The sequence below is a fragment of the Mercurialis annua genome, linkage group LG2, assembly GCF_937616625.2.
Source record: "Mercurialis annua linkage group LG2, ddMerAnnu1.2, whole genome shotgun sequence".
NCBI lineage: Eukaryota > Viridiplantae > Streptophyta > Magnoliopsida > Malpighiales > Euphorbiaceae > Mercurialis > Mercurialis annua.
This window is the reverse complement of record NC_065571.1, coordinates 42,279,071-42,290,970: the sequence shown is the minus strand read 5'-3', so window position 1 is coordinate 42,290,970 and position 11,900 is coordinate 42,279,071. Positions and strand designations below refer to the sequence as shown.

The following is an 11,900-nucleotide window of genomic DNA, read 5'->3' as shown; positions in this document are numbered from 1 at the left end:
AACCGTGCTGGTGTTTTAATTGCAAAAATTGAAAAATTCATGTATTTTTTGTTAAAATTAAAAGTTTATGTTATATATACAAAACATGTAAAAATTGGTGATTTTTGGTGCACTCAAATCTAAAATTTAAAATTTTAATAATATCATATAACAAAAAAATAAATCTTTCAATGGTCATTATTTATTAAATAAAGTAATAAACTCAATTCAACACTGTAAATTAAAATTCAATTTAATGCGGTATCAAAATTTACAGTATATCTTAATGTCAAATAACAACAAAAACCATGTCGATTCAGAATTTATTCCAAAATAAGAAAAATTATTGCACACAACCGTTGCGCCATGTCATTCGTGCAACAAACCAATTATGCATTAGCCATGTGGAAAATTGAATGATAAAAAAAATAAATAATAATTAAAAGATTCACTATCGCAAATGCTCATTGGCTTGATATAAAAATGACGTGACGCAACGGTTGCATGGGATAAACACTCCCAAAATAATTGATAAAGCCATAGAGCATCACTGCTGACGAATGAAATAGACCAAAGAGTCAAACAACCCGGTAAGTAGCTTGACATTAACTCTGGAAGCTCCTCGAACCAAACCAAACCCCTTACTCCCATACAAAATTCTGCTATATATACACCTCCAATTCATCACCAATCTAATTCACAAAACCAAATCAAATCAAAAACATTCACAAGCAAATCAAATCAAAATGGGCGATGAAGTAACTCTGTTAGATTTCTGGCCAAGTCCATTTGGAATGAGGCTGAGGATCGCATTAGCAGAAAAAGAAGTGAAACATGAGTATGTCGAAGAGGATTTGAGAAACAAGAGCCCTCTTCTGTTGAAAATGAACCCAGTTCATAAGAAAATACCAGTTCTGATTCATAATGGAAAACCCGTTTGTGAATCACTCATTGCTCTTCAGTATATTGATGAGGTTTGGCATGACAAGTCTCCTCTTTTGCCTTCTGATCCTTACTCTAGAGCTCAGGCGAGATTCTGGGCTGATTTTGTTGACAAGAAGGTAACTTTTTTATACGTTTTTGTTGTGAAATTTGTGTTTTTGTGTAGATGGGTATGTTTGTTGGTGATAATGCTACTTAGGTTTGTATTTTTAGATCTTCAAGAATTTGTGTTTATTTGGTTGTTTTCTATAATTGAGTAGATGACATATACAGAAGTGACTTTTCTTGTTGAGATTTGGAACAGAAAACGAGTTACTAATGGTGTGTTTGGTTCAAATGAATTCGATAAATTTTGTAGAATTCGCTTGCGGTTGAGTATATAAAAACTTATTTAGTAATTTTTTTTTATAGAATCATTGATGTTTATGTCAAATTAATTACTGTATGAATGTATTTGCTAATAAAATTGATTCAGATAAAGAACAGATGTTATGCTCAAGTTCCATATTAAGGGCTCATCTAGTATTTGTTTGATAAGTCGTTAATTAGTTAAGTTTCTGCAGCTCTTATAAAAAAAATAGTTTCTATATTTCTGGTCTTAACATTTCTGTTTGAACTATATCATTTCCATGTGACAATAGAACATGAAATTGATTTATTTAAGTTGCATTACTCTGTCTAGTTGAAAAGAAGGGGCAGTCGTAGTTACATGTTAAACGAGTGTTTATCATAAGAAATGTAAGCTGTCAGATGACCGAATTCGGTATCTATGATGTGCAGATATATGATCATGGCAGGAAGATATGGACTACAAAGGGAGAAGAACAGGAAACTGCAAAGAAAGATTTCATAGACGCACTTAAGGTATTGGAAGCGGAACTTGGAGACAAGCCTTACTTTGGTGGTGAGAGTCTCGGATACGTTGATGTTGCGCTTGTACCATTCTATTCTTGGTTTTATGCCTATGAAACCTGCGGCAACTTCAGCATAGAGGCTGAGTGTCCGAAGTTCATCGAATGGGTAAAGAGGTGCCTCGAGAAAGAGTCTGTATCGAAGTCGCTTCTTGATGAGAAGAAGGTCTATGAATTCGTTTTGGTGCTCAAAAAGAAGTTTGGTATTGAGTAGAAGGAACAGATATGTTTCATTTCCTGTTTATGTCAAAAGTGTGTTCTGAAGTATTCAAAATAAATGGCATTTAGATGTGCCCGTGCTTTGCTTTGGTTATAACTTAGATTGTGTGTCTGTATTTTCTTTTCTGTATTTATTTTGTGGAGGAATATACATTTTCTTTCTCCTTTACCTTAAAGACTGCAACTTTTATGTATTTTCAATCGATTAGAATTTTTCTTCAACTTTGATTTGATTAAATCAGTTTTGACAGATTACTAGACTACTAGTGCACATCCCTGGATATTAAACTCCCTAGGTCACTAGGGTTATCTCAAATTACAAAATGATCACTAAACTTCATTTTGTTACAAAATGGTTACTAAACTATACCTTTTGTTAAAAAGGGGTGTCAGTCATATAAAACGCACCGTTTTCAAGCTAATATTGTTACAAAAAGAACACTAAATTTTTCATGAATTACAAAAAAATCATTGAATTGTACTTTTTATTACAAAAAGATCACTGAACTATGTCCCTTTTTGTAATTTTGGCTTGCCACGTATGCAAAAACATTGTGTTTTATATGAGTGACACCCCTTTGTAACAAAAGGTATAGTTCAGTGACTGTTTTGTAACAAAATGAAGTTTAGTGATTATTTTGTAATTTAAGGTAACCTTAGTGACCCAGAGAGTTTATTATCCGCACATCCCTCCATATTAGATTTCTTTTAGACATTTTGTTAATTCACTTGTTGTGTAGGAGACTGTAAACTTCACTTTAGGAAGATTAATTTTTTTTTTAAGATACGAAATATGCTGGCCAAGGCCAGAGAAGGACTAGCAAGTTCTACACATGTGGGGAATAGAAACTCCCGCAACATTATCCGTGACGAAGCTAGAAACACTAGCTGGCATAATATCATGAACAATAACTCTCGAGAGCTGAGTGAAATTTACATGTATTTTGAAAGGTAATTGATTATCATAAAATATTTTTTCCGTCTAAAAATGATAAATAATTTAAATAAAAAAAGTAAACAAGTGTTTTAATCTATTTTTTTAATTTTATAACTATTTAGAAGTGTTTAATCAAGTGTTTTGAAGTTTCTTAGGGTTTAGACTTTCAAAAACACTATAGATTCATGTTGAAATCAACTCTCTAACAACAAAAAACACTAAACACATAGTTTTGAGGAGGTGGTTTTGGCGTTTTGGCCGGAAAACCACCTCCTCCATCCTCTCACTTTTCATTTTTTTTTTCTCTAATAAAACTTCATATATGGAGGACCCTCTAATTTTAGTGAATGGAGAATCTGAGATCAGAGGTGGTGGTTTTAGTCGCCGAAAAACCACCGCTATTTTTCTAGTGATTTGTCGCAAAATCTATGAAGGGAGTTTTTTATTTCCTTTTTATTATTTTGATTTGAAGGATCTTCAATCGGTTAAGAAATTTAAATAATTTATTAATTGGATTAAGATCTCAAACTTAAAAAGAAAAGCTTTTAAGTTTACTAGTTTTGGGTTTTTTTAAGGATGTTTGTATAATGATTGTTCTTGTCTTATTAGATAATTTTTAGATCTATATTGAAGATAAAATTTGAAAAGTTTGGAACTTCAAGAATCAAGCGTTTCAAGATTATATTTTTAATATTTGAACCATGTGTGTGTTTGGGTAACCTTTTGATGGTTGAACAAGCCCTATCTGATAACTGTTTTAACAACTCTTATCATTATTTTAGAACAGTTCTTTCAATTTGTTGAAGAACCGTTCATCTCTATTATTTTCATTGTTATCAATGGAAGTTTTAGCCTTTGACAAAAAAAGAAAGAAAATGATTTAGGGTTTTGATTCACTCACAAAAAGAAATTCTGCGTTTTTACACAACTGGCAATAGTGATGATTGTCACAAATTCGTGACGGTCCTCACTTCTAATGACAATTGTCATCAGAGTTGTTCCTCCGTTCATCACACACTACTATAACTCGATTCACAAAAGTGACGACCGTCACTCCAAAATGTCATCCTCTAAGCAACTCCAAAACTCAAATAAAAACGCCCAAAAGTCACGATATTCAACTGATTGGTAAACGATCAATACGAATCAACCAAGCAATATACGAATCATGAAATACAACGAGGCATAGGCATACAGAACACATTAGTCAACAAACATAACATAATTTGAACGCTAAGGTAGCAAAGCACATCGGAAATGCGACGAAAACACATCGGAAAAACTATGGGGTTATTACAACTGTAAGATTCCAAGCTTCTCTTTCTTTTTTCCAAATAAAAATAATTTCCACTTAACTGGTCAATATATGTACTCCATTTCTGATAATTATGCATCCTTGCCATATCTAAAAGTTTTTTCTTTAACTAGTAGAGAAAAAAAATTATTAACAAAACAAACAAAGTTTCTCACACACAGCGTAAATTGATAAATTACCAAATCTAGTTGATAAACAAAATTGCAAGTGATATTGATAAATCAAGTAATATAATTATAAATAAACGTCGAACCCAGAAGGAATTAAATTTAGTACCAAAATAGTTAACTAATTATTAGTTGAACTAACAGATTGCTATTGATTCGATTTTTAACTAAATAAGCTAAAATAGAAAATAAAAGATGGAAATATGATAAAAAGAAAATCTATAATATTGTTTTCATATGGGCAATCCTTCAAATCTTTATTTTAATCTCTATTAATCCTAACTTTAATTATTCTTTACAATAGCAGATATATCTAACCTCGTTAACCCCCTATTTCGTAGACGATGTTAACCTATCGTTTATAACCCGACTACCCTAAATCGTCCTTACTGCCACAGCTTAGAAGACAATAGAAAATAACCCGACAATCATAACAAATTAAGAAAAGTTATCCGCACATGCCACGCAACGCAAACATAGTAGACAGACTCATGTTTTATAATTACGTTCTTATTACATTTTCCAACCAACTTGCTTTAATGATGTTTACTCACAAATCGATTTTTAATCATGTAATTGGTGATCAAGTAATTACAAGCATTATTTCCAATAATAAGAATCGCAAGAATAAAGAAAGATATAATATTAAAATTTCAGATTTGTAATAATCCCATACTAATCACAATATTCTTGATTTAAATAATTTAGCTAGACGTAATTGAATAAATTAATAATTAAAAAGTAATAAATATAATTAAATAATATGAATGAAAAATACTTGAATTAAAACTTGTAAATATTCTAAACAAAAGAAACCTGAGTTCCACACTTTGAAGTTTCGATTCACAAAACTAATTCTAAAGACAAAAAGGAAATTAAGCTAAACTCAAATTGTTTGAAAATTTAAAACAATGAAAAATTAGATACAATACATAATCTTGAGATGTCTTTATATAATAGAGGATTTCTTGATGTGATGCAAGAGTTGTAGTTGAATTCGGTCCAAAACCACGTAGGAAAAGGATTTTCACGTTTTAAATTCGCAGGGGAATCCGGGCCAATTCCCAAAAAGTGGCTGGTTTGGAATCCAACACTTTCAAGGAACTAGGCACACAGGATTCGGAAAATGTAGTCCGGGCCAATTTCTCCATTTTGCCTGGCGTCAAAATTCCTGAATTCGGCAAGACAGCTATGTAGAATGTATTCCGGGCCTGTTCCTCCATTTTGTCGAATTCCAAGAATTCTGCACTTTGGAGGAATTGGTCACTTTTTCTCAGCTTTCTCTATTTTACTCCAAACTTCAGGATTTCAGTCTGAGTTGCTCCGCTTCACTTCATACGCATAAACCTACAAAATAAACACCTTTCCAAGCATAATATCCTCTAAAAATATGTAATTATACTCTATCAAATACTTGTAAAATCCTATATAAAATATGCTTATCACTAGTAAAGATCTGGAACTTGAAAACAGAGAGCACATTCAGAAAGAACGTCGGAAAGGGTTTCCAGATGTTTACTCCGACGCTCAATTCGTGAAGAGGAAACATTATAAGTTAAAAGAGAAAGAATAAAGATAAAAAAGGGAAAAATTTAGAATTTTAGGATAAAACAGTTTATATGGTGTAAATCTTCTTTTTCACTCGTGCTTTCATGGTGAGATGTCCTCCTATATTTAGGTTGAACTAACCTTTTCAGTTATTTTAGAAGAAGAGATGTGTGTGTTGAGCGCGAGTGATGTGGAGTGCGTATCTTCTTGTTAGAGAGTCTTATGTGGTTCCTTTTGCTAATGTGGCATTTCTAACTTCCTTTGCAAGTAATGTGACTCATAACTCAATCTCGGCAGTGCTTTTAATGATTCTGGTCTGAAATGAAATATAAGACCAGTGTTTTAAAAACCGGACCGGATTGGCCGGTCGGACCGGTTGAACCGCAAACCGGTCAGTGGTCCGGTCTGAAAAGGCAAAAAACTGGATCTTTTGGTTGGACCGGATTGGACAGGGTTGAACCGGATTGGACCGGTATGAACCGGTAAAAAAACTGGGTGTTGAACCGCATTGAACCGGTTAAACCGGTTGAACCGGAAAATGGTGGCCGAACCGGTTCGGCCACCAGTTCGGTTTTTAAAACACTGTATAAGACAATCCCAGACAGAAAGCGTCCTTAACCGAGATTGATACTCTCATTGACATATGGACCTGGGCATACAATTTTAAAAGAGTTGGCCATATTTATACTTTTAGAGGTTGCTTCGCCTCTATTAGATTATCTTTTAGTGAATTCTAAAATCTCAATTTTTGGTTGAGTAGTGAACATATGATTGAACTAATTTGAACTAGTCCAAAATTGCTCTTGTCAGTTTTTCTAAATTCTAAAGTTTTTAATTCTCTTTTAATTAAATTTAAATTTCTTAAACAACCTTAATTCACCCCCTTTTTAGGTTGTGTGAGCAGAGCGGAGTTCGAAGGCAAAATCAGTCAAAAACACTCAAAGAGAGTGAGAAATGACCCCCCCTACACCTAATTTAGCCTAATTTAATGCTAAAGTCTAATTAAGTCAAATTTAATACTAATTAAACTTAATTTAATAAAAATGAATTTTAATTAATTTGCCCTCGCACACTCACCGTTTGAAACCCGTCGAAACCCACCGAAAACCGTCTCTTGTATTCGAGAAGGAGCACAACTCCTCACCTGAGGAGGAGGCGGTGGGTGGTGATGGACAGTAATGACGGCAGCGGTGGAAGGAAAGAACAAGAAAGAGGAAAAATGTTCCTGATTTTTGTTTAAAAAATAATTTAAATTAGTTTTAATTAATTTTTCATGTAGAATTTTGATTAGTATTAAATTTTTTTTGGTAAATAAACCAAAAAAGAGCTAGATTGATGATTAAAACCAGGAGATAGAACTACAGACTCAAGACCAAACTATTATAACTAAAAATCAGAATTGTCACTTGTGATTCTATTTTGAAATTTAGCTAAAACAGAAAACTTGATTCAACTATAAACTATATTTTGATCAGCTTGTAAGCCCTTAAAGATCAATTCATTTCTCTCATGCCATATGCTGCTAATTGTGGCACATAAAGCGATTTTCCTAACCTTGTAATGGAGACTTCTTCCTCCACATTTCCTTATAAACCAACTGATCTCCCTTCCCCATTGAAAATGTTGTCTGAAAATTTTGCAGGAGCTTAGAACTTTTCTCCAGATCAACTCAAAAAACTTGCACTCAAAGAATAAGTGCTGAACATTCTCTCTTTTCTCATTACAAAGAACACAATCAGCATTATCAATAATCCCCCAGCCGTGAAGCTTATCTTTGGTGGCAAGCCCCTTATGGATGGCCATCCAGCAGGTAAAACTGTGCCTAGGAATGATGGGAGACTTCCAGATCAAACTATACCAGTTGACAGAGTAACAGGCTGAATATTGTTTCAGCAATCTTTAATTGTGAAGCTCCTCTCTTTTGCAGGTTTGAAGATGATTCTTTCTCTGTTATCGCTACAAGGCTTGAAAGTATTACTGATGAAATCTCAAGCTTCCAAAGTGACATCATCAATAGCATCATGCAAGCACCACTTCCCATTTCTATACACATCAGATATGTAATATCCCAAAATAATTAATTAGCTAATTGGAAAACGTGTCCAGTCTGGATTCGCCAGGGTGGCGTTATCAGAAAGTTTTCAGATAAAATATAGATAAATAAGTTTTAATAGGTTCGTTTCAGGAAATTATTTATGAGGAAATTAAGGTTACAGTTGAATTCTAAAGTTAGAATTGGAATCAAATGGAAAAATATCAAGTAAAGCCAAAAATAAAGTACAGGGACCAAAGTGGTAATTTAGCCACTTTGCGTCGAAAACGGAAATTCTAAATTTTGACGGGAAAGTATTAATATCGAGCTTCGTATTATTTATTGGATATAAATAATACGTATAAGTTATAATAAAAGAATTTATCGATTTAGTTATGGACTAAATCGTACAAAAGAAAAGTTTAAAGGATAAAGGATAATAAACAAAAAGGACAAGGACTAAAGTGTCATTTTAGCCATGTTATATAAGAAATGAGGATATGAATTAGGGAGCAGAAGAATGATCGAGAGAATTGAGGGATTATAGTCGGTTACGATCGTTTCGCCGCCGTTTCTCCGTCCGACGTCCGATTCAAGCGATTCAAGCGATTCAAGCGGCGATCTCTTCGGAATTGGAAGCTCTATCATCTCCGAGCATTAAACTGAGGTAAGAAGTTGATTATTGGTGTGAAAATGATGAAATAGGTGGCTGTTTTGAAGGGTTAGGGAATTAAGTGTAAATTTGATGTTTTTGAAGTTATAATAGCGTTTTAATGAAAACCGAGATGCGGGTTTTGTATAGTTGGATGTATAGCACGTCGGGATGGTTGAAAAGCCCCGGAAAACGACTTTCCGGGGGCTGTTAAGGGTGTGCGTTCGCACACATTGAGTGTGCCTTCGCACACTCCTTAAAAATTAGGGTGTGCGTTCGCACACTACCCGAAACTCGTCAGATTCAAAATTCCAACGGTCAGTTTATAGATTTGCCTCTTAGGAACGCCTCTGGCAAATTTCATCTTGATCCAACGGTTCAATTGGGAGAGATCGTGGTTTTACTAAACAGTGTCAGTGCGCAGGCAGCACCTGCGCATTGTCCTGAAAACTACTTGAAACTTCATCAGAATGAAACTAAACCCTAAAGTTTGAAAGTATCATACGTATAGGAATACGATTAAGAGATATAATAAGTATCTCGACTAAGTATTAGAACACGATCAAAGTTAAAAGACGTATTTAGAATAAGATCGTGATAACCTAAGGTTACAACTTAGGATTTCGGTACTAAGTTTACGTTTATGAATTAAACGTACAAGTAATTTGGATAAGTAATGGACGTACCGACGAGCTACCAGGCCGACGAGCTGGGATAGCTACAAGATCGGACAATGCATAGAACCTGCGTGATAGATTGGTAGCATTGCGGTAGATTGGATAGCAGTCACTGTGAGTACATTTTAATTACTCGTTAATATTCATAAAGTCGCGTATTTTCATATACGGACGACTATATGAATACTTATATGTTTAATAATATGTTTGAAAAAGTACATGTATGTATGTTTTGAAAATGATTACTTTCCGTACTGCGTTATTTTAAGAATAACATAAATAGATGAAAAGAACATATATGTTTAAAATACTAGGAAAGGGGTTAAGCAATATACAAGTATCGAACCAAATATGCACGAGAAAAGTATAGTACATTCCCATATGTACTATTATTCATATGTTTACAAAGAAATATAGTACGTTCCCATACGTACTTTTAATTATAACGAATACCATACGTGCGTGTGTTATAGATGTATGATTGTAGATTGCAATGTGCATGTCATGGTCCATAAAGGATCAATACAACATAACGGAAAATATATAATTAAATAATAAACGTAAAACGAGAATTTGTACGATGGTACAACCAAATATAAGAACTAAGATACAGGGTTGATCTCGGTAGAGATATCCCGAGACCTGTATCTACCCATTCTTGATAATAGTCCTCGGGACTCATATAAAGATAAAATCAAGTATATATATATCGAGAATCAATATGAAACAAGAGCAATAATTAAAATATGAGATAAGACACATCGGTTGGCGTGGCTATCGATGTCAGATGATTAAAAACACATCAGTTGGCTTGGCTATCGATGTCAGATATGTAAAACACATCGGTTGGCTTTGCTATCGATGTCAGATATGCGTAACACATCGGTTGGCTTTGCTATCGATGTCAGACAGATGAAACACATCGGTTGGCTTTGCTATCGATGTCAGAAAAATGAAGTTAGAGAAGCTTAATGAGAAGAATAAAGACAATCAAAATTTTAACAGTAAACAAACATGTTAAGTATGTACGTAATAAAAACGTACATGAGATATAAGAATGAGGCAAGAATATCAAGTACGTCTATAACATAAACGTTTAGTTTATGACACGTACATGGCCTCTGATAGTATGAATGTATGTACGAAGTATGTTTGGAAGTAGATCATATGAAGTATGATCCAAAAAGAATATTTTCTACATAAAGAAGTTTTCAAACGTTCTTACTCTTTATGTAATATTACTTGTAATTATGTGTATTCACTCAGTTTTATACTGACCCCGTTGTTACTCCAATTTTTACAGGTTGAGTTAGGTACGATGTGGAGATCGAAGCTTCCGAAGTTTTTAATTCTCGGAAGTAGTACGAGTCATGAGACTAGACTCTCATTCTAGCACGTCCGCAGTAGTTTAGAATAGTCAGACTCTATTTGTGAAGCGCTTTAACTCTGATATGTATTTCAAACAGGGGTCGTGTATATTTTGATATTATTATGATATACGAGATATAATTTGATTTGCGAAAAATTAATATGTATTTTCAGGCTTGCTACGGGTTTTGGAGCTACCACTCCCATTCCCTAGCGCCGGTCGCGGCTCAATAATTTGGGTCGTGACAAGATACCTTACTATTGTATGGGATATCAGCATGATCAGCTATCACAATATTCAGATATAAATGAGTAATAATATTTCCATTTACCCATGGATCATGCCAGAAATAAAGTCTCCCTACCATTACCCACAATATACTCAAATTAGGATTAATTTTTTTAATTTGATAATCCCACTCTCTCTTTTTTTTTTGGTCAAAAAGGAGGGCGAAATTGATCCGGTTTTGCAAGTTGTGAGTTGAATTGATTCGGTTTTACTAAGTTGTGGGTTGAATTGATCTGGTTTTGCTAAGTTATGGATTAAACTGCTTTGGTTTGTTCGAATATAACTTATTTGATATTTCGAACAAGTTGACGAGGTGAATGATCATTTCTTCCTCAAAAATAGGGGTGAGCATCGGTCGGTTCGGTTGGAATTTTTTCGGTTTTTGGTTTGGAAAATTTCCAAACCGATCCGAACTTTTAATTTGGAGATAAAAAACCGAACCGTACCGAACCAAAAATTTTTGTTCAGTACGGTTCGGTTAAGTTAAAACCGAATTTGACTATATTTATTTTTTTATATTAAAACTAATTCAAATATTAAATAATTAGAGTCTAATAAACTTTCATATATGTTTAAATAATGATCATTAACTCATATATCAACAATAATTAAGATATAAAGACAAAAAACATATACATATAAGTATATGTGTATATTATTTTTAAAAAATATATATATTTTATATTAAAGTTCGGTCGGTGTGGTTTTCAAACATTCAAACCAAAACGAATACCGAACCCAAACTTTACCGAAAACCGTTTTCACTGAAAAACCGAAACAAACAACAAAATTCGGTTCGGTTCGATGTTTCGGTTTGGTTCGATTCTGACTCATCCCTACTCAAAAATCAGCCAAACTTTGTTT

General features: G+C 33.5%; 1 protein-coding gene across 1 annotated transcript; it reads left to right on the top strand.

Annotated features, from left to right (window-relative positions):
* The first annotated feature begins 577 nt into the window (after positions 1-577).
* LOC126670039 (probable glutathione S-transferase) lies at positions 578-2,220 on the top strand. The gene is made up of 2 exons (XM_050363691.2): positions 578-1,040; positions 1,702-2,220. Exons 1-2 carry the CDS (start codon positions 726-728, stop codon positions 2,044-2,046), a joined length of 660 nt encoding a protein of 219 aa, XP_050219648.1. The 5' UTR covers positions 578-725; the 3' UTR covers positions 2,047-2,220.
* The last annotated feature ends 9,680 nt before the right edge of the window (positions 2,221-11,900 follow it).